Raw genomic sequence first — 23536 nt, forward strand, 5'->3', positions numbered from 1 at the left:
CAAAAGCCTGAGGTCACTTACCAACCGACTCAAAAAAAGTTTCTTCCCTGCTTCCAACAGATTTTTAAACGAACCTATCTCACATGAAGTTGATCTTTCTCTACAGCCTAGCTATGACTGTAACACTACATTCTGCACTCTCTCCTTTCCACCTCTATGAATGGTATGCTTTGTCTGTATAGCGTGCAAGAAACAGTACTTCTCACTGTGTACTAATACTTGTGCAACGCCGGCATCTCCACATCGTTACTAATACACGTGACAATGATAAATCAAATCAAATCAAATCAAAACCCTCCAAGATATCTGGACTCATCTAATTCCGGTCTCTTCTGCACCCACTATTTTTATCGCTTTGCCATTGGTGACCGTGACTTCAGCTGCCTGAGCCCCATGAAGGACTGACAATCCCGAGTGAATCTATTCCTTGTGGTTTCACTACACAACTTGCCCCCACATGAGTTGGCCAACACACCCATCCTTATGACATGCACTGCCTTTCCTACATGAAATGGAAAGCAAAAAAGACTCACTAACCCAATTGGATGATGCTTGACTTAAGACAAGTAACCCCCTCTCTCGCGTCCCATTTTTATTGCTGCAGGTACTTGTAAAAAGAAATGTTAAAAGAAAATGATGAAATAAAACACTTTGTTTAATGTCCTGATGATTTTCCTCCATGGATGCACACAGCAAGCAATGTCCTGGAAATTTGATTTGATTTATTATTGTCACATGTGTTGGGATACAGTGAAAATTATTCATAGAATCCTTACAATGCAGGAGGAGGACTTCTGGCCCGTTGCACCCGCCATAATCCTGACCTGGCCCTATTCCCGTAACACCATATGTTTACCCTGGTAATCCCCCGACCCTAAGGGGAAATTTAGCATGGCCAATCAACCTAACTCACATATCTTTGAACTGTGGGAGGAAACCGGGGCACCCGGAGGAAACCCATGCAGGCACGGAGAGAAGGTGCAAACTTCACACAGACAGTGACCTGAATTGAACCCAGGTCTCTGGCACTGTGAGGCAGCAGTGCTAACCACTGTGCCACCATGCCACCCAAGATATTGTTTCTTGCATGCTATACAGACAAAACATACTGTTCGTAGCGTGCACAAGGGAGAAGGAGAGGAGAGAGGGTGCAGAATGTAGTGTTACAGTCACAGCTAGGGTGTAGAGAAAGATTAGCTTAATATATGGTAGGTCCATACAAAAGTTTGATGCCCGGGTAATCCAGGCCAATCCTGGAAAGTTGGTAACCCAAGCACTACACTCTGGAATGACCTTACCATCTCTCCCTCTCTTTCCCTCCTGACAGCAACTCCTTTGATCGAGCAAGTTGACCATTCTATTACGTGGCTGGGTGTCAAGTATTCCTACCAACCCCTGCCAAGCGCCTCCCGGGGAGTTTTGTTATGTCAAAGGTGCTCTATAAATACAAGTTGTTGTTGTTGCACTTTAGCATTCATTGCTTGTGGGCAAATCTTGGAAAAAAATTGTAGTGGGGGGGGGCAAGTTTGAGAGAATTGTAGGTGTGTGTCCGTGTTGGAGCACGGTTGGGGGAGGGGGGGGGGGAGGTGGTGGTGGGGGTGTTGCGAGCAATGTTTGATCGATTCTGCCCAGCAGGGATTCTGCAGTGTCCCGGCTGCGTGCTGGAAACGGGACTATTTGCAAACTAGCTGCTGAGTGAGTCATGGGGAATTGCAAAACTTTAGATTTCCCCTCCCTGGGAACGCTTCCAGTTTCCATTCATCATGCAACAATTTGTAGGGTGACGTTTGATCCACTGGATGTCTGGAAGATGATCCTTTGTCACAATCTCCTCTCGCATGTAAACACACCCCGGGGGGCATTCCCAAACTCCCCAGTTAGACCTGAACTTCACCAATGGCTGCAGGTAAGTTTCTGCTCCTGTGACCTGGCGAGAGGGTTTCTTTAACATTCATTGGCAGCGAGAGACGGTATGAGTCGGAGGGGGTTTAGCCTGACAGTTGTGTCATGTAAAGTTGTGGGATTGTTTTTGATGCTAAAAAAAACAGTCTGGAATTGTACAAATCCTTAAAGAGTGAAGAGGAATGTTTTTTTTAAAAAAATCACATTTCAATCTTTTACAAACATTGCTGGCCCCAGCCAGAGCCGGAGGGAGGTAGAGAGAGGGAGATGGGGGAGTTGCTCCCAGCGGGGAAGTGGCTGTTGTAATTTCACTGCTCTGGGTGAAATTCCACCTTCTGGAAATGGACCAGTTTGGCTTTGTTTTGGCGCAGCGTCTCCCTGTCCGCGGTACTGGAGCTATATTGATCTTCCCTTCCCTCTCCCCCTTCCCTTCCCTCTCCCCTTCCTTCCCTCTCCCCCTTCCCTTCCCTCTCCCCTTCCCTTTCCCCCTTCCCTTTCCCCTTCCCCTCTCTCATTCCCTTCCCTCTCCCCTTCCCCTCTCTCCTTCCCTTCCCTCTCCCCTTCCCTTCCTCTCCCCCTCTCCTCTTCTCCCTCCCCTCTCCTCTCCCCTTCCTCTCCTCTCCCCTTCCTCTTCTCCCTCCCCCTCCTCTCCCCTTCCTCTCCTCTCCCCTTCCTCTTCTCCCTCCCTCTCCTCTTCCTCTCCTCTCCCCTTCCTCTTCTCCCTCCCCTCCTCTCCCCTTCCTCTCCTCTCCCCTTCCTCTTCTCCCTCCCCTCTCCTCTTCCTCTCCTCTCCCCTTCCTCTTCTCCCTCCCCTCTCCTCTTCCTCTCCTCTCCCCTTCCTCTTCTCCCTCCCCTCTCCCCTTCCTCTTCTCCCTCCCCTCTCCTCTCCCCTTCCTCTCCTCTCCCCTTCCTCTTCTCCCTCCCCTCTCCTCCCTCCCCTCTCCCTCTAATCTCTCCTTTCTCCTCCTCCTCTCCCCCTCTAGTCTCCTCTCCCTGTCCTCTCCCCTTCCCTCTCCTCTTTTCCTCCTCATCCCCCTTTCCTTTCCTCCCCCCCTTTCCTCTCCCCTCTTCCCCCCTTTCTTCTCCCTTTCTCTCCTTCCCCTTTCCTCTCCCTCTTTGCCCCCTTTCCTCTTTTCCCCCTTCCCTTTTCTCCCCTCTCTCTCTGTGTGTGATGGGGAAGGACCCAGCTCCCCCCCCGGGTCAGGAGCTCACTGCGATGCAGCTTTGCATTGGAAATTGCGAGTAGCTGCTGTTGGGAATGCAGCTTTCAGTCTGAGTGGCAGTGAGTGAGTGAGTGTCTGACGCCCAGGGGCAGATTGGAGAAACTTTGCTCCATTCCACCTCCCCACATTTTTGTCGCATCTTCTGTCCCTCCGCAATTTTTTCTCTGCGATGCGACAAAAGTTGTGACGCCGCGAATTCTCGTATTTCAGACGCAGCAAAAATGCGACGTCCCGTCGGAGGGCAAATTGCAACTTAGTCGCCATCTTTAGCGATGGGTTTTATTTTGCCGGGGAGGTTGCTGCCTAGGTGTGTGTTTGATATCTGAGCCCCCCTCTCCCGGACACATGGCTCAGGAGGAAGCCTTCCGCCGCCGCAAGCTCAACTTCAATGAGGACGAGACGGAGACTCTGATCCGGGAGGTGACACTGCACCAGGACCAGCTCTTTGGCAGGGGGGACACCAAGCTGCCCCCTGGGGCCAAGAACAAGATCTGGCTCTCCATCCTGGCCAAGGTCAACGCCGTGTCCAAGTGCACCAGGGACGTGGGCGACATCAAGAAGCGCTGGTACGACATGTGCCACCGCACCAAGGACAAGGTCATCAAGCTGGCGCGGGAGACCATTCGGAACGAGGGGGTCGCCCAGCGGGAGGCCGGCCCGGGCACTGCCCACCACCGCCGCGACCCGGCCGGGCCCGGCGCCGCCAACCGCGACGCCGGCGAGCCGGGCACCAGCCGGGGCGGCAGCGCGGGCAGAGGCGGCGGCCAACCCGCCGTCTCCGGCCAGCGGAAGAGACAGGCGGCGCCCCGCCCGGTGGCTTGGCAGGCCCGGCAGGTGCCGGGGCAACCGCTGGCGGACCACCGGGCGCCGGTTCAGTGGCCGCCGGTGCTGCTGTTCACACTGGGCCCGGAGGCCACCCGGGACGATGCCAAGGAGCCATCCCCAGACCAGCAAGCAAACGACACCCTGGATGGTAAGTGCTCTCTCCGGTTCGTAGACAGCACTGTCGAACATCCCACGCCACCGAGCTTCCACAATTTAAGGTCACCAGGAGATAAACCTATTCTTGTGCTTGGTGCAATCTGTTACAGACCAGAACGCAATGAAAAGTTATCTCAGTTTGGCTATTATAGAGATCAGAGGTTGTTAAAGGACATGTTGCAGTCCAAGCTGTGAGTTTTTATCACGGAGTTTGCCTAATTTATCTTTTCCAATTCTTCATTTTGAGAATTGCAAAGATTTCTGTTCCCGTCAACTTCTTTAAATTCTGTACACCAGCCTTATTTTCTCATCACACCAGGCATCTGAGCAACTTGTTATTCTGGCGTGGGCCACTGCTTCTCCAAAAGTTTAAAGTTTATTTGTTAGTGTCACAAGTAGGCTTACGTTAACGCTGCAATGAAGCTACTGTGAAAATCCCCTAGTCGCCACACTCCAGCGTCTGTTCGGGTACACTGAGGGAGGACTTAGCATGGCCAATGCACCTAAGCAGCACGTCTTTTGGACTGCGGGAGGAAACTGGAGCACTGGAGGAAACCCACGCAGACATGGGGAGAATGTGCAGACCCGCACAAACAGTGACCCAAGTCGGGAATCGAACCCGGGTCCCTAGCGCTGTGAGGTAGCAGTGCTAACCACTGTGTCATCGCCCCACAACAAGCTACTGGAGGATGTGCCAGTAGTCCTAGTTTTGCACAAGCAGCTCAAGTGGAAACTTCTCTCTAGGGAATTATGCCAATGTTGTGCTCCACTTCAAAGTAACTCACTGCACTTCCAATGTCAATAATGCTTTTCAAAACTAACCTTCATATCCTTCAGCTTTTGCTGCTTATTTCTCTTTATCCACATTAAGTCTAAAACAAAATCCAATCTCGTTCTGCTGGATTTTCTTAACGCATCTGTTATAAAGTGAAGGTTGATCCTCTCTCTGACAACTAACACTCAACCACTCAAAGAGAAGTACCTGGCTTCATAATCTGTTAAAGTGTATATGAGAAATAGTACAATCTGCTCTTCAGCAACTTTTAGTGATTAAATCAAAATAAATACCTGAGACTGTCTCCGTAAAAGTAACAACACTTTATTGATCTAACTAACAGTGAAAAGGTTAACTAAACTATTAACAAACCAAATAAAACATAATTCTAATGGAATGCTGTTCATATAAATCCAATTCCCACTTATTAACAAAAAACAGTAGAACTTTTAGTCACTCTCAAAATGCAACCAGATTTGTCATCTTCTAGAATCTTCTTTCTGGAATCTCTGGTGTCTTTTTGTCAGCTTCACTATCGAGATGAGGCTTTCTTTTAAGACATAAATGCAGCTATGAGAGCCAGCCAGTTTCTCTCTTTCTCTCTCAGAGCTGAACTAAGCTGTCATTCTGGAGGTGGCAGGTGCCCTTGTCCTCCAGTTTGTTATTCCCATCCGCCCCCCCCCGCCCCATCTCTTATACCCTCTGATGATATAGCAACATCCCCACAATAGGATTAGTTTACAGGTTACCAAAACATCAAATTCAAATCTGATAGGCTGCTGTTATTCAAATGCCTACTTTAAAATGATTGGGAAAACTATAAAAAAAGCCTGTTGTCTTGGCAACACTATCACCTAGACTGGCGATATAATGTTTCAGTCTGTGTATTCTGTATGTACCTGGAATTTACCTTTTTTAAAACTCTAAGTACTACCTTTTTGAACAGACCATGCAATTTTACAACTCTTTGCATTTTACAATTTTTAATAATTTTGCAAACACCAACTTCACAACACATATTACTTTGTGGAGTATCCTGAGCTTTTAAATGTAATTATCCAAAAACCTTGTAGAAAGAAAGGGGAGGCTATTGTAACACAGCAACATACCTGGTCTGGTGGAATAGGTAACAGGAGAATATTTTAGTCGACAGTTTGTGTTCAATGTCCCATGTCCTAATTTTTGCTCAACAAACAAAATAAGTTATTGGGCCCGTTTCCTGTTTAAAACAACCAACAAGGCTCACTACACTAGTTGATACTTGTGCACAAATGTTACAGCATCTTTAGGCTGGCGAAAGATGTGCAACTGAATGCCAATTTCTGAAAGTTGGTGCTAAGAGTTGCGCCATCCATTATCAGCTTCAGAAAATGTGTCCGGCTCTCTGCCTCACCATCGACATGCAGTAGATGTGAACTTAAACTCACCACAAATTTACATAAGAACATAAGAGCCAGGAACAGGAGTAGGCCATCTGGCCCCTCGAGCCAGCTCCGCCATTCAATAAGATCGCGGCTGATCTTTTTGTGGATTCAGCTCCACTTACCCGCCCGCCCGCCATAACCCTTTACTGTTCAAAAATTTATCTATCCTTGTCTTAAAACGAGGTAGCCTCAACTGCTTCACTGGGCAGGGAATTCCACAGATTCTCAACCCTTTGTGTGAAGGAGTTCCTCCTCAGCTCAGTCCTAAATCTGCATCTTCTTGTTAAAAGCATAAATGCAGTTTTAAGGTCGCGTACATGATTAATTAGAGCCAATCTTTCTATCCCTCTTTCTGCACCGATTTGACATGGAATTCATCTATTCTTACACTTCCTTCTCTGTCTTGGGACTGTTTACCTATCAGTCATTCACTCTGAATCATAGAGAATCTCTACAGTGCAGAAGGAGGCCATTCAGCCCATCGAGCCTGTGTCAACAACAATTGCACCCAGGCTTTATCCCCGTAACCCTGCATATTTACCCTGTAATTCCCCCCAAAACTAACGGGCAATTTAAAATGGCCAATAAAGCTAACCTGTACATCTTTGAACTGTTTGATTAAGTAGATACACAGCTTCTTGCTCTGTTTAGTCAGGTCCACCGTGCCTTTCTTCCTTCATTGCAACATTATTTGCTCACTATGAGTGGCATGGTGGCAGGCACTGCTGCATTACAATGCCAGGTACCCGGGTTTGATTCCTGGCTTGGGTCACTGTCTATGCAGAGTCTACACATTCTCCCCGTGTCTGCGTGGGTTTCCTCCAGGTGCTCCAGTTTCCTCCCACAGTCCGAAAGACGTGCTGGTTAGGTGCATTGGCCGTGCTAAATTCTCCCTTCACGTACGCAAACAAGTGTGGCAACTAGGGGGCTTTCACAGTAACTTCATTGCAGTGTTAATGTAAGCCTACTTGTGACACAACTAAATAAACTTTACGCTTCATCAATTGATTTTTTTCAAACTTAAACGTGCACAAGTAAACCTCACTAATGGCAGCTGCCATTAGACGCTGTGCTACAGCAGAATTTGGGTCAAGAAGGAAAACTCTTTGCTAAATACTTGAACACTAGGCTTGTATTTTGGAGTAATCATATGGACTGCAAGAAAAAAGTGAACTGACTACCTCTGAGTAGGAACAGTGTGCATGTTTGAAGACAGTGTCTTTTCATGTTCACATTATTTGTCCAACAGAATCCATTATTGAAGTGAAACAGGAAGACATTGGTCCAAACTTTGATGTGGATTATTCTTCACCAGACATTGCATCACCACAGAGTCCTCAAGAAGGGAGTCCATTCCAGCCTCAAGGGAGACGTGGATGTAAGCAAATTTCCCAGGAAGAAATGTTGGGTATCCAGGAACAACACAACGTGTTGCTCGGGGATGGTAATGAGGAGTTGCACGGCATCAGGCAGGAGCTAAGAGAACTTCGAGCCGACCTTCGGGAATTAGCCACGGGCATCAGGCAACCCCTGGAGAGGCTAGCAGATTGCATGCAGGCTATCCTTCCATTATTACAGCATCCACCTTGCCCTCGAACGCCGCAGATGACTGACTCATTCACGCAGCCAGATGAAGAAGAAACCACGGCGCCTGGCCAGTCACTGTCCCGCAGTCGACGGAGCGGGCGCAAAACATGTAAACGACCAAAGCTAGACGTGTAGCCGGTTTTGTCTTAGACCAGTGGATTTCTGCTTCTTTCATTTCCATCTTTGGTTGGGTCAAGTATTGCAAGTCTCGATCTGACTGCACAACCCGATCCAGTGATTCCTGAAAGTCAGTGTTTGACACTTAGTCCTGTTGTAACAGGGATTTTTAGGAGCGGTGGGAGTGTGAAGTCTTCATACAATCTGCGCTTGAACTGTGTAAAAGAACCATTGCAGCTATATTTTAGAGTTTGTGTCACCGGACTGTCTCTGCATGGGGTATTTTGGGCCTTGGTGAATTGCAGGCCTGCCTATTTGTGTTAGTGGTGCTGATAATTTGAGGTCATTAATTAAATTTATCGCCAGTGGCATTTTGCCAACACATTAAAGCACTTTTGGATCATGTGTTTTTCTACAGTGGCTCCAATATGCTAAATATGGCTTGTAATAATATCGATGAAATGAAGTGCTAATGATTTGGAGCAATTTTTAACATGATTTAAAGGGTAACATTAGACAAAAGGCGGGTAACTATAGGCTGGTTAACTTCAGTAGTGGGCAAAATGCTTGAATCTATCATCAGGGAAGAAATAGCGAGACATTTGGATAGAAATCGTCCCATTAGGCAGATGCAGCATGGGTTCATAAAAGGCAGGTCATGTTTAACTAATTTACTGGAATTCTTTGAGGACATTACAAGCGCAGTGGGCAACGGGGAACCAGTGGATGTGGTATATCGCGATTTCCAGAAGGCATTCAACAAAGTGCCACACAAAAGGCTGCTGCATAAGAGAAAGGTGCATGGCAATATGGGTAATGCATTAGCAAGGATGTTGGATTGGTCGACTAACAGGAAACGAAGAGTGGGGATAAATGGGATTTTTTTTCTGGTTGGCAATCAGTGACTAGTGGTGTGCCTCAGGGATCAGTGTTGAGACTGCAATTGTTTACAATTTACTTGGATAATTTGGAGCTGGGACCAAGTGTGGTGTTTCCGAGTTCGCAAATGACGCTAAGATGAGTGGCAGAGCAAGATGTGCAGAGGCACTGAAAGTCTGCAAAGGGATATAGATAGTTTAAGTGAGTGGGCAAGGGTCTGGCAGATGGAGTACAATGTTAGTAAATGTGAGGTCATCCACTTTAGCAGGAATAATGGCAAAATGGACTAAATAGTAAAAAATTGCAGCATGCTGCTGTGCAGAGAGACCTGGGTGTCCTTGTACATGAATCACAAAAAGTTGTTTTGCAGGTGCAGCAGGTAATTGAGAAGACAAATGGAATTTTGTCTTTCATTGCTAGAAAGGTGGAATTTAAAAACAATGAGGTTTCGTTGAGCTGTATAAGCTGCTGGTGAGGCCACACCTGGCGTACTGTGTAGAGTTTTGATTTCCTTACTTGAGAAAGGATATACTGTCACTGGAGGGGGTGCAGAGCAGATTCACTAGGTAGATTCCAGAGTTGAGAGCGTTGGCTTATGAGGACAGACTGAGTAGACTGGGATTATATTCATTGGAATTGAGAAGAATGAGGGGGGATCTTATGAAGGAAATAGACAAGATAGAAGCAGGGAGGTTGTTTCCAGTGGCAGGTGAAACTAGAACCTAGGGGCTTATCCTCAAAATAAGGGGGAACAGATTTAAGACTGAGTTGAGGAGGAATTTCTTCACCCAAAGGGTTGTGAATCTGTGGAATTCTCTGCACAGTGAAGCAGTTGAGGCTACCTCATTGAATGTTTTTAAGGCAAAGATAGACAAATTTTTGAACAGTAAAGGAATTAAGGGTTATGGTGAGCGGGCGGGTAAGTGGAACTGAGTCCACAAAAAGATCAGCCATGAACTTATTGAATGGCGGAGCAGGCCCGAGGGGCCAGATGGCCTACTCCTGCTCCTACTGCTTATGTTCTTATGTCATTGTGGGAGCAACAGCAATATAAATGTCTCTGAAAGAGGAGACTTAACATCTCAGAGCTGCACGTGGGAAATAGAGAGTGAATAAATATTGAAACTGAAACTACACTCAGCTACCTTCATTACACAAGGTGAGGACAAATGGCCCCTGGATAATGTGCATCACAGTTCTATTTCAGTTTGTTGAAGAAGCAATTTTAGCATTCTTGGAAATAGAAACTATTGTTCTGGTTTTTAATTTAAACAATGAAATTTTCCGTGTCATTTTAAATTTAGTTTGGCAATGTTTAATTCTATTTAATCAAACACACTGATATTCCTAGCAATGTCTGAGATATATTTAGAAACATATGTAAAAAATAGAAGCCATTCGGCCCTCCAAGGCTGCTCTGCCATTCATTATGATCATGACTGACCTCAAATCTTAGGAGACCATTTTTTACAAGTGTACGGCAGGCGATACAGTAATTAGCCTCACGGTGCCAGGGACCCGGGTTTGATTCTGGCCTTGGGTGACAATCTCTGTGGAGCCTGCATGCTCTCCCCGTGTCTGCGTGGGTTTCCTCCAGGTGCACCAGTTTTCTCCCACCCTCCAAAGATGTGCGGGTTGGGTTGATTGGCCTTGCTAAATTACTCCTTAATGACAGGGGGACTAGCAGGGTAAATACATAGGGTTATGGGAAAAGGCCTGGGTGGGATTGTGGTCAGTGCAAGCTCAATAGGCCGAATGGCCTTCTTCTGCACTGCAGGTATTCTATGATTCTAATCTGTAAACAGGATGGCTGGTCTGTCAGCATCTGGGGAGAGAGAAACAGAGTTAACAGGTCAATCATCATCAAACCATAGCAGAGGTTAGCTCTGTTTCCAGGCACACTGAATAGTCCTATGGACTGGTGTCATTTTAATTTATACACTAAAACCAAAGTGGTGTTGAACTCGTAGGTTAAATTCTATTTAGTCTGTAAATAATAAAATCTCTCCTCATTAGTACTGGGAGGGCAATAAATGCTGGCCAACCAGCAACAGCCATGTCCCAGGGAAAAAAAACCTAGTAGTCTGAACAATGTAGCAATACTTTCAAGTGTGTCTCTGTTTTAAGGGGCACCAGTCTTTTGTAATGTATTATATGAGAGATGAGCGAAGATGATTGATTCAAATTCTTCTGCTGTAGATGTGATCCCAGCTGTGATTGCCTCCTTATTGCGTATCGTATCTTGGTAATGACCATTTCACAAATTACATTGATTTGTACATCACGATCGAGGCGAAATTGAAACGAAGAAAGCAAAATGCTACAGGTGCTGGCAATCTAGAAGAGGAAAGAGAAAATGCTGAGAATATTCAGCAAGCCAGGCAGCAACTTGCTGGGGTGGCATGTACCGGGGGCGGCATGGTGACACAGTGGTTAGCATTGTTCCTTCACAGCAGCAGGGATTGGTGTTCGATTCCTGGCTTGGGTCACTGAGCAGAGACTGCACATTCTCCCCATATCAGCGTGGGTTTCCTCCGGGTGTTCTGGTTTCCTCCCGCAGACAGGGGCGGCATGGTAGCACAGTGGTTAGCACTGCTGCTTCACAGCTCCAGGGACCTGTGTTCGATCCCTGGCTTGGGTCACTGTCTGTGTGGAGTCTGCACATTCTCCTCATGTCTGCGTGGGTTTCCTCCGGGTGCTCCGGTTTCCTCCCACAGTCCAAAGATGTGCGGGTTAGGTTAATTGGCCATGCTAAAAATTGCCCTTAGTGTCCTGAGATGCATAGATTAGTGGATAAATATATAGGGATATGTGGGTGGGGCCTGGGTGGGATTGTGGTTGGTGCAGACTCGATGGGCCAAATGGTCTTTCTGTACTGTAGGGTTTATATGATGATTTCTATGAGACATGTTGGTTAGGTGCATTGGCCATGCTAAATTCTCCCTCAGAGTACCCAAACAAGCGCCAGAGTGTGGCAACTAGGGGATTTTCACAGTAACTTCATTGCAGTGTTAATGTAAGCCTACTTGTAACACTAATAAAAAAAACTTAAAACTTGGAGCGAGGAACAGAGTTAATGTTTCGAGTCAATGACCTTTAGACGAAATTGTTATTTTTCTTTTTCGTTCAGACAGCTGGACCCTAAGTTTTGGACAGGCGCCGGAGTGTGGCGACTGGGGGATTTTCACAGTAACTTCATTGCAATGTTAATGTAAGACTACTTGTGACACTAATAAAAAAAATAAAAAAACATAAAACTCCTTCACCAAGATCTCCAGCCTTTTACAACATTGGGCCCTGTCTGCCGTATCCAGCCAATATCCATGGTTATCACTGACTCTACGCTGAAATCATTAAAGTGAACAGGCACCAAGAGGTTGGGCTGCTTCCTGAATCATAATGAGTGGACATAGTTAATCCCTTATTCTGACCTTAGTGCCCTTGTTTGGGTGCTATTTAATTGAACCCCTCTCTTGACTCTATCTAACATCTGGAAGTCACCTGTATCCAATAAATTTTCCATCTGCTGCTGCAGGTGGCAGTGTTCCTTGAGCACGAAGATCAGAAAACCATGGAGCATAACAGGTTCAGATCCCTTATTCTCTGCAGCAAGATAGCTATCGTGCCCGAGGGGATTGCCAGGCAGAGATAAGACTGTTCCCCAAAGTAAATACGGGACTGGTTACCGAGTCAATTGCATTATCGGACTGTGCCCTACAACCAAAGGGCTTCTCAATCCATCAAATGACCATACAGCGGCCTCAGGCAAGGCTAGGGGAGCTGGGGTCTGCCTCCTAATCAACACCTTGTGATGCAAGGACGGAACAACACAGGCAAGTTTCTGCTCCCCAGAATTAGAATACCTGACGCTAAAATGCCGCCCCTACTACCTTCCGCAGGGGTTCCCCTCTGTTATCCTGACAGCAGTTTACATTCCACCCCCACCCGGACAGAAAGACCTCGCTGGACGAAATATGTGCCACCACAATTAGCCTTGAGATGAAACATCCTGAGGCCTTGTCCATCGTGGCAGGGGACTTCAATCACACCAACCTCAAGAATGTCCTACTAAGATGCCACAATACGTCTCCTGTTCACAGGCCCAAACGTTCCACTGCTACACAAATATCAAACATGCCTACCACTCTGTTGCCTGCCCACACTTTGGCAAATCAGACCACAAGGCGTCTGCTCCCAGGTAATAAGTAAAGACTGAAACGGGAAAATCCGAAAGTTGTGTAATTTTGGTCTGAGGAATTGGATGATCTCCTACAGGGCTGCTTGGAGTCAGTGAACTGGTCAATATTTAAAAGCTCTGCGACCAGCCTGAACGAGTACACCACATCAGTAATGGACTTCATTAGTAAGTGTGTAGAAGACTGTGTGCCAAAGAAGCAACCTGTGTGTTTCCCAAATGGAAACCATGAATGAACAGGGATATCCACTGCTTGCTGAAGTCCAGGTCTGAGGCATTCAAGCCAGGAGACCCTGACCTATTCGAGAAAGCCAGATATGATCTGCGAAGATCCATCAAAGATGCCAAAAGACAGTACCAGGCTAAGGTAGAATCCCAGGCTAGCCACATGGACTCCTCCAACTATTGGCAAGGTTGGCAAGACATAACAGGCTACAAGATGTAAAATCACCAGCTCCAATGCACCCCTTCCCGATAAGCTCCGTGCACTCTATGCACATTTTGAGCAAGAGGTCAGCGGGAGCACTCCTTCCATCTCGGAAGCCTTGGATGAACCTGTATCTGAGGTCACCATTGCAGACATCAGAGCAGCCTTGTCAAAAGTCAACCCATGGAAAGCGAGTGGCCCGGATGGGGTGCCCAGATGAGCAGTCAGATCCTGCGCAGACCAGTTGGCGGGGATATTCGCAGATATCTTCAACCTCTCCACAGCAATCTGAGGTCCCCATCTGTTTCAAGAAGACGACCATCATCCCTGTACCAAAGAAAAGCAAAGCAGCGTGCTTTAATGACTATCATTCGGTGGCTCTGACATCCATCATTATGAAGTGCTTCGAAAGGTTAGTCATGGTACAAATCAATTCCAGCCTGCCAGATTGCCTGGATCCACTATAGTTTGCCTACCGCTACAATAAGTCAACAGCAGACACCATCTCCCTGGCCCTGCACTCAACCTTGGAAAACCTAGATAACAATGTCACCTATATCAGCCTCCTATTCATCGACTACAGCTCAGCCTTCAACACTATGAAACGCATCTCTAAACTCCATGGCCTGGGTCTCCCTCTGCGACTGGATCCTGAACGTCCTAACTCACAGACCACAATCAGTAAGGATAGGCAACAACACCTCCTCCACGATCATCCTCAACCCCACTGCCGCACAAGGCTGTGTTGTCAGCCCCTTACTATGTTTCTTATACACCTATGTCTGTGTGGCCAAATTCTTCTCCAACTCTATTTTCAAGTTTGCCGATGACACCACCATAGTGGGTTGGATCTCAACCAATGATGAGACACAGTACAGGAATGAGATAGACAATCTGATGAACTGGTATGGCAACAATAATCTCTCCCTCAATGTCAACAAAATGAAGGAGATAGTCATCGACCTCCGAAAGCATAGTGGAGGACATGCCCCTGTCGACATTAATGGGGACGAAGTAGAGGTAGTTGAGAGCTTCAAGTTTTTAGGTGTCCAGATCACCCACAACCTGTCCTGGTCCCTCCATGCTGACGGTATAGTTAAGAAAGCCTACCAATGCCTCAGCTTTTTCAGAAAACTAAGGACATTTGGCATGTCAGTGATAACTCTAAGCAACTTTTACAGATACACCAAAGAAAGTATTCATCCTGGTTGTATCACAGCTTGATATGGCTCCTGCTCTGTCCAAGACTGCAAGAAACTTCAAAGGCTTGTGAACAAAGCCCAGTCTATCATTCAAACCAGCGTCCCACCCATTGACACTGTCTACATTTCCCGCTGCCTCGGAAAAGCAACCAGCATAATTAACACTCCAGGCATCTCCGATATTCTCTCTTCCACCTTCTTCTGTCGGGAAAAGGATACAAAAGTCTGAGGATGTGTACCAACCGACTTAAGAACAGCTTCTTCCCCGATGCTGTTAAACTTTGAATGGACCTACCTCACATTAAGTTGATCTTTCTCTACACCCTAGCTATATTCTGCACTCTGTCCTTTTCTTCTCTGTGAACGGTGTGCTTTATCTGTATAGTGCGGAAGAAACAATATTTTTCACTGTATGCTAATACAGGTGACAATTATAAATCAAATCAAATCAAAACGAAATCAAAATGAAATCAAATCAATAACCTCCTGATGAAATGGCGCTTGCAATGACTTGGAAGGGGGTCATGAACAGCTGATGTGAGGAAGAATGGAGCATTTGATTTGGTTAGCTCATGTGAATGCTGGATTTCCAGGCCTTTGACAGCTCTGGACAGAGATTCAGACAAACAGCTGTCTTTTGACTCCCATATGGCAGATCTAACTTCAAACATCTGAACTTCAGAGAAAGAGACTTTTCTGGCAGATCCTGGTGTCTAAACTTCAGAGAGAGAGAAGGAGCTACTTCTCTCTACAGCTCCCAAGCAACAATTGAACTGGGTCTCCGTCCATTCCATGGGTTAGCGAGTGCAAGAACAATCTTCAAATGCTGGGCTGATGGCGTTGCACTTTGAAACTTCAACACAGTGGCACAGTGGTTTGCACTGCTGCCTCACAGCACCAGAGACCCAGGTTCAATTCCGGCCTCGGGTCACTGTCTGTTTGGAATTTGCACATTCTCCCTGTGTCTGCGTGGATTTCCTCCAATTGCTCTGGGTTCCTTCCACAGTCCAAAGATGTGCAGGTTAGGTTGATTGGCCATGGTAAATTGATGTGTCAGGGGGACTAGCAGGGTAAATGTGCGGGGTTATGGGAATAGGCCTGAGTGGGATTGTGGTCGATGCAGACTCGTTGGGCTAAGTGGCCTCTATGAAATGTACAAGCACATTCCAAGCTGGAGAAGGCCCTGCTTAAACAGCAATTAAATCGAGCAACTTCCAATTTACACTTGATTTGAATGGATTATATGTTCCAATCTTAGAAAAAGGTGCAGGTTAGTTTAAACAGAGAGTTCTGCCTTAGCAATAGGATAATATGTTTTGCATGATTGAAGGGCCAAACTTGCTCCTATTTTGTGTGTTTCTTTCTGTTATTTAATGTACCATGGTATGGCAAATGGCAATTTTACAAAATACCAACCAATCCCAAAATGTGGCTCATTGCAAACTAAGGAAATTTGGCATGGCTGCTACAACTTTCACCAACTTTTACAGTTGCACCATAGAAAGCATTCTTTCTGGTTGTATTATCAGCTTGGTATGGTTCTTATGCTGCCCAAGACCGCAAGAAACTACAAAAGGCCATGAATGTAGCCCAATCCATCTTGCAAACCAGCCTCCCATCCATTGACTTTGTCCACACTTCCTGCTGCCTCGGCAAAGCAGCCAGCATAATTAAGAACTCCTCGCACCCCGGACATTCTCTCTTCCACCTTCTCCCATCGGGAAATAGACACGAAAGTCTGAGGACGTGTACCAACCGACTCAAGAATAGTTTTTGTCCTGCTACCATCAGATTTTTGAATGGACTTACCTTGCATTAAGTTGATCTTTCCCTACACCCTAACTATGACTGCACCCCCTCCTTTCCTTCTCTATGAGTGGTATGCTTTTATCTGTATAGTGCGCAAGAAGCAATACTTTTCATTTTATCCCAATACATATGACAATAAATCAAATCAAATCTGCAACTTGCTGACGAAATGGCACTTGCAAAGGCTTGGAATAGGGTCATGAGGTGCGACAGAAGAGAGGCTGATTTGATTTTATAACCGAAGTTTTAACGTTTATTTATTCAAGTTTAAACCTTTGGTTATAAAATAGAGCACCATCCAGTTTGCAATGAGGGACATGTTAGGATCAGTTGGTATTTCAGCGGAGTTGCAGTTTGCCATACCATAGTTGGGATGTGAGAACATTTGAGACTTTAAAAAAATGCACAGTTTGGTAGACAAACGTGTTCTTTGTTTTTTGAGCTACTGCAAACCCCCTTGCAATGAGAATTTGAAGCCAGACAAAAACAGGCGTGATTACACGTCTATACATTTCGGACCGTAATGCAATAAGCACCCCACTTTTCTTAGTTGCGATTAATGTTAGCTGGCCAGGTTTTGAGTTTTTCTGCACAGTGCTACTTGCAATGTTTGAGCTCTCTATCGCACTGTAGGTGGCAGTTGTTACTGACAGCGAGGATTGAGAAAAGACACGTTACTGCTCCAGGGGAGAAAATAAAACAAGGTGCATGCAGCAAGAGAGGTGGGCAGGCGAGAAGCATAGGGCTGAAAGACAAAAGACAACTGGGGTACAAAAAAAACTGGGGTGTTAAGCAAGAGCATTGGAGATAGGTAAGCGCATTCATCCCACTGTTTTTTTTAAAAAGGGAGGGGGGCAAATTAAATCAGTTTCACCCTCCCTCCTCTTTGTTTTGCAAGCAAGGTTTGCAGGGGAAGGGTCAAAAGTTTTGCAATCCGTACAACCCACCCCTCCTAATCTCCAAAGCGCGTCCCGGGGCAACTTTGCAGCGCGAGCCGCCGGGCGCACATACACACAAAAAAAAGCGGCCCCTAGCAACCGCGGCCGGGCCCCCCTGGCAACCGCGGCCGGGCCGCAGAGGAGGCGGAGGTTCGGGTCGCTCCGGGCGGCCGGGCTTGGTGGATTCACTCGGAGACGGTGAGTAAGATGGGGTGGGTGGTTTAGGGAAAGCCTCCCCAGCACCTCTCCGGGGCGGAGGAGGAGGCGGGAGGGAAAGGCCTCGGGATCTCTCTTTCTCTCTCCCCCCCCACACCACCGCCGCCGCCTCCTCCTCTCGGTGTGGGAACCCGCCTCTCCACCGGCCCCCCCCTCCTCTCTCGGTTTGCTGCTGACAAAGCAGCCCACCACCAGGCCGCAAAGCCCCGGGCTGTCGTTAGGGGGCCCACCGAGTAGCGGCAACGCACCTCGGATCCTGCTTTGCTTGAGGCTAAATATATTGGCTGTTTTGCCTGCTGTTGTATTCCACATCCCCTTTCCCCCACTTAAAGTCTCTGAAAATTTCGGATGATATATTTTCAAATTTTTCGTGCTGTTCTTGTGTTATTCTGCGTTTGAAATGGAAGTTTTAAAGTTTATTTACTAGTGTCACTATTAAGCTTACATTAACACTGCCATGAAGTTACTGTGACAATCTGTTTAACTGTTTTGTCTGCTGCTGTAAACATCCCCTTCCCCCACTTAATAGTGTCTGAAATTTTTGGGTGATATGTTTTCCAACGTTTAGCGTGATTATCTTGTCATTCTGCAAGTTTATATATTTGAAATGGAAGTTTTTAAGTTCATTGATTGGTGTCACAAGTAGGCTTACGTTCACACTGCAGAGAAGTTACTGTGAAAATCTGTTAATTGTTTTGCCTGCTGCTGTACTCACATTCCCTTCACAGTAGCAAGCAAAACATCAAACCTTTTGATGTAATCATAGAATCCCTACAGTGCAGAAGGAGGCTATTCGGCCCATCAAGTCTGCACCGACCACAATCCCACCCAGGCCCTATCCCTATAACCCCATGGATTTACCCTAGTCAGTCCCCCAGGCACTAAGGGACAAGTTAGCATGGCCCACCCACCTAACCTGTAATGGGCAGGACTTGGTGCAAGTTAGGCTAAGGGCTTTGGATAAATTCAAGTTACGGAGAGTAAGGTGTACAGTGTACAACTGTATAGTGGTAATTTATCCATAGAAATACCAGTTAGAACATCTGCGCAAAACAGTGGTTCAAATCCCAGATCTGCTGGTATGTTTTTGTGAAGATTAATATTTATGTTTGGACTATTATTAGAAAGTTAAATATGTGTGTACTAGTTTTCTTAGCATTTCGAGTTCAAGGGCAATCAGATATGTAAAACAAAATTTTTTTATGACAACTTATACAGATTACATTCTAAGTGGAGAAGGATTCCGTCAGTGCCCCCCCCCCCCCCCCCCCCCCCCGCCGCCGCCGCCGCCATGTATTATTGCTACCATGCCATAGATCATTGATGACAGAATAAGCCTCGATGATCTCTGGCCCTTGGGAGCGTTTATCCATTTGGAGAACCAACTTCTTCAGGGGTACTTGAAGGGTTCAAGTGATCATCTGGTCTGGAGTCACTGATCAATTGAAAGGGGTTGAAATCACTTGGTTTGCTTTTCGTGAGACACACGCGAATGTGTTTGTGTAAAATTAATTTGTCTACTATTTTGCCAAACTATTTGGAATAGGTTAATGTTGCCATTAAAGTAATGGGCAGAGGATTTTGATTGGATATGTTCGTAATATTAGTGATTTCAACCCAGTAATTTGTATGACTAATTTTAAAAACAAGTTCAGTTATATAGCATCTTTCATGATCTCATGCCTTTATTAGCCTTTACAGCCAATGAGATGTAATTAAGGAAGCACAGCAAAGAGATTAATACTTTAATAATTAGTTGTCAAGAGGATAAGTATTGACTAGAATATGAGTATAATGTCCCTCTCTTCCCAGTAGTGAACACACACATTTTTGTGGCCATCTAAGATTGTATGAGGGCTCTGTTAATTGTGTCTCTGACGTGAAGTATTTCCTTAGTGTAAACCCTGTTTGTGTGCTTGGGATTCAAACCCATAACCTTTTGACTTTGAGGTGATGATGCTCTTAGCTATTGGAAACAAAATATTTGTATTCTAATAGCATCTTTTGTGGCCTTAAGATGTCCAGAAGCACTTCAAAGACATTGGGATAATTATGAAGTGTGGTCACTGCTGTAATTGTAAAATGGTTATAGCACAGAAGTGGGCTATTCAGCCTGTGTCTCTCAGCTGGCTCTCTGGAGGGGCAATTTATCTAGGTTCATTCCGCCATTTTCTCCCCAGAGACCTGCGCCTTCTTCCTTTTCAGATAATCCAATTCTTCCTTAAATGCCTTGATTGAAGTTGCTTCCATCACGCTGTCAGGTGGTGCATTCCATTTCCACTTGCTGTGTATAAAAGTTTTTTCTCATGCTGCTGTTGTTTCTTTTACTAATTGCTTTAAATCTGTGTTCTCTTGCAAGTAGAGTTTATTTATTAGTCACAAGTAGGCTTGCATTAACATTGCAATGAAGTTATGTGAAAATCATTGATCCTTTCACTAAGGGGAACAATTCTTCCCCATCTACTCTGTCCAGACCTCTCATGACTTGGTATATTCTACAAATCTCCTTCCAAAACAGTCCCAGCCTCTCCAGTCTATCTACGTAATTAAAGTTCCAACCCTTGGAGCTATTTTTGTTCATCCTTCCTCCAATTTCTTTGGTAACCTCACATTTTTTCCTGAAGTGTAGCGCTCAGAACTGGACACAGTCTCTAGTTGAAGCTGAAGCAGTGTTCTATACAAGTTGAACATTCCTTGTTTTTATCCTCTGTTCCCCTAATAATAAAGCCTAGAATGTTGTAGTTTGAGCCCTGCTGGCAGAGAGGGTGCTGACTAAAATATAACCCAAAGAGATCAGTTTATTGTGAGCTCAAACTACTGAAGGAATAATTTCAAAAGAATCGTAATCTCGCTTTCAATCTGTTCTGCTGGCACCTTCAATGAGTTATGCACATATGCGTCAGGGTCCCTCTGCTTCTGTGTCTCCGTGTTCTTCCAAACAAAATGAAACACGTGTGGAGTCTGCACATGCTCCCCATGTCTGTGTGGATTTCCTCCGGGTGCTCCAGTTTCCTATCAGAGTCTGAAAGATGCGCTGCTAAATTCTCCCTCAGTGTACCCAAACAAGTGCTGGAGTGTGGTGACTTGGGGATTTTCATTGTAACTTCATTGAAGTGTTAATGGAACCCCACTTGTGACACTAATAAAAAACATTCACACTTTTCTGCAATCAGTTTCATTTGCCATTTGTCCACCCATTTTAATACAGCTCTGTTAACTTAGTTTGTATGTACGCAGCTTCCGCCTGACCTGCTGAACATTTCTAGCATTTTCTGTTTTTATTTTGTTTTAACTGCTATGGTATCTTGTTTGTGTAAATGCAGCAGCCAGTTGTACACGGTAATGTTCTCCAAACATTGAAACCAGATGATACTCTAAGAAGTGGTCTTATGATTCTTATGATGCAAATGGAGTTGCTTTGCCTTTTTCTTGTTTATTGTGCACAATAGTTAGTGGAACAGTCGAGCTGGATGTGATCAGCATACAAATGAAAAGTGACCCAGTCAGTATACAACCTTGTGTGTGTGCGTGCCTGTGTGTGTGTGTGGGAGAATGGAGTGCTGGCATTCTTCAGAGCTGATCTTGTGTGGGCAGAAAGATAAAGTGTACAGGTACCCACTCTGTTAGGCAGAGAAGTGGATTAAGGGCTTGTCAATCCATTGACTCCAAGTGCTGCTGAACTGAGGGTCTTTAACCCAATAGTTCTGCTCGCATTGACCTCTCTGCCAATGAAAGGTGTGTTTACTTCCTATGTCTCTGTCCTACAATTTTGTGACATGATGAAAGTTGTGTTGAGGTGTGAAGTTTGCGTTTGGATGTATCTGGATACCAAAAGACTTAAAGTGCAGATTGGATTTGAAGTACCCCTTTCTTTGCCTATATATTCTGTTACTCCTAGTGCCTTCCACAGCCATTGCATCTTAAATTTGCCATTATTCTGGTCCAGCTCTGATTTATAACATTGATCTGTCACTGATTTGAGTTCTATTGCTTTGGGAAATAACAATGTATTTTTTGTATTGAAATAATAATCTCAAAGAACTGGACGGCTGAGTAGGCTAGTGACCTTACTTGCAGTCCTGGAATATGGTTTTCATGGAGTCCTACAGTGCAGAAGGAGGCCATTTGGCCCATCAAGTCTGCACTGACCACAATCCCACACAGCCCCTATCCCTGTAACCTCTTGTATTTATCCTAGCTATTTCCCCCTGACACTAAGGGGCAATTTAGCATGGCCAGTCCATCTAACCTGCACATCTTTGGACTGTGGGATGAAACTGGAGCATGTGGGGGAAACCCACACAGACGTGGGGAGAACGTGCAGACTGCACACAGACAGTGACCCAAGTGGGGAATCGAACCTGAATCCCTGGCACTGTGAGGCAGCAGTGCTAACCACCGTGCCATCCCACTATGCCACGCCTTTGAATGCAGCCCAAAAGTTTTGGTTGCAGTTTTATTTCCCAGGTCCAGTAGTGTCTTGTGAAATTTATTTCCACCCATCTTAATGATGTTTGGTACACAGCACAACACAACAAAATTAATTGTGATGATTGGTAATCTCATTTATCCCATGAGGTTGATTTGTGTACAGATGTTTTCTTTTTATTATGTGTTCTTGGGATGTGGACCTTGCTGACAGCAGGGCCAGCATTTGTTGCACATCCCCAGCTGCCCTTAAGAACGTGGTGGTGAGCTGCCTTCTTGAATTGTACAGTCCATCTGATCTGATCTGATTTATTATTGGAATACTATGGAAAGTATTGTTTCTTGCTTACTGTACAGACAAAGCATACCGTTCATAGAGTACTTAGGGGAGAAGGAAAGAAGAGGATGAGAATATAGTGTTGCAGTTATAGATAGGATGAAGAGAAAGATCAGCTTAACATTCAAAAATCTGTAGGTATATCCACAGTGCTGTTCCATTTATTATGAGGGCAGTAGGATTAGCATGTTGATGAAGAGTAACAGTGCTCTGTTTTGACTTGTATATCCTTCTGTAGATTTATTTGGAGGGTCTCACTTACTGTGATCAGTAATGTTCAGGACTGATGGAGAACATGGAAATCTAGTTTTCCTCCAATGGGCAGAAGTAAAGAACATTAAAGGGATTGGAAACCCTTAAGTGTGAGATTATTTGCAGGTGTTCTTATGAAAGATCATGTCAGCATGATCGTTCATTAGAACGTCTGAAGCATTAACTCTTTCCTCAGATGCTTTCTGACCTCAGTATTTTCTTGTGTTTTCCATGCTTGTTTCAGATTTCCAGCTTCTGCAATATTTTGCCTTAGTGGATGTGTGATTATTTGATTTAGCTGGCACCTCCACCTACAGGGGAAATAAGTACTTGTGGGCTTATCAAGCAGTGGGTAAAGCTCTTAGCAGCTAATAAAAACAAGGAGGGTTCACACTGTCCACGTGCACTGTTAATCAGATTGATAGCAGATACAGTTAATTTGAACATCATTTCTAATGGCAGTTGTGCTTCAGTTATTTTTCTTGGCAGAATGCAAAATGCATTTAAACCTGCTGCAGGGAAATGATATCTAACTCAGGATGTCTTCTACTTCGTGCAGCATTTGTGAGTTGGTACTGAACTCTTAAATCAATGAGTTTCCTATTACTGAATATAAGTTACACTAATAGCATTTCCGTCTGTCCCATATGCTGCCTTGTGTCTAACTTTATTTACATACATTCTGTTTTGCTTCAGCACAGTGTTCTGTTAAACAGTGTAGAGATAACAGTGTTCAATTGTTTGTGCTAGTTTGGGTTTTGTCGTTTTCATACCCTGGTATATAGGATATTTTACCAGTCCAAAATCACACTTGATTAATTCAGGCTTTCAGTTTGTTTTTGAT

The 23536-nt window shown here is 45.3% G+C and overlaps 1 protein-coding gene across 5 annotated transcripts in view; it reads left to right on the plus strand.

Annotated features, from left to right (window-relative positions):
- Nucleotides 1-1828: 1828 nt before the first annotated feature.
- The window catches only part of zc3h7a (zinc finger CCCH-type containing 7A), a 111052-nt gene continuing 89344 nt past the window's right edge, over nt 1829-23536 (plus strand). Inside the window, exons 1-2 of one of the 5 annotated variants that reach the window (XM_080206934.1) lie at nt 1834-1906; nt 7555-7683. Coding sequence is in view for 1 of the 5 variants with exons in the window: in XM_080206930.1 (XP_080063056.1) it covers nt 1897-1906 (10 nt within the window). In the remaining 4 variants the exon portion in view is untranslated. Of the gene's footprint in view, nt 1907-7554; nt 7684-17162; nt 17333-17550; nt 17658-23536 lie in introns of those variants that run through there. The other 4 variants (XM_080206930.1, XM_080206935.1, XM_080206931.1 and 1 more) reach the window with 4 other exon arrangements.

The sequence above is a fragment of the Carcharhinus amblyrhynchos genome, chromosome 18 (assembly GCF_965287045.1).
Source record: "Carcharhinus amblyrhynchos chromosome 18, sCarAmb.v2.hapA, whole genome shotgun sequence".
Taxonomy (NCBI): domain Eukaryota; kingdom Metazoa; phylum Chordata; class Chondrichthyes; order Carcharhiniformes; family Carcharhinidae; genus Carcharhinus; species Carcharhinus amblyrhynchos.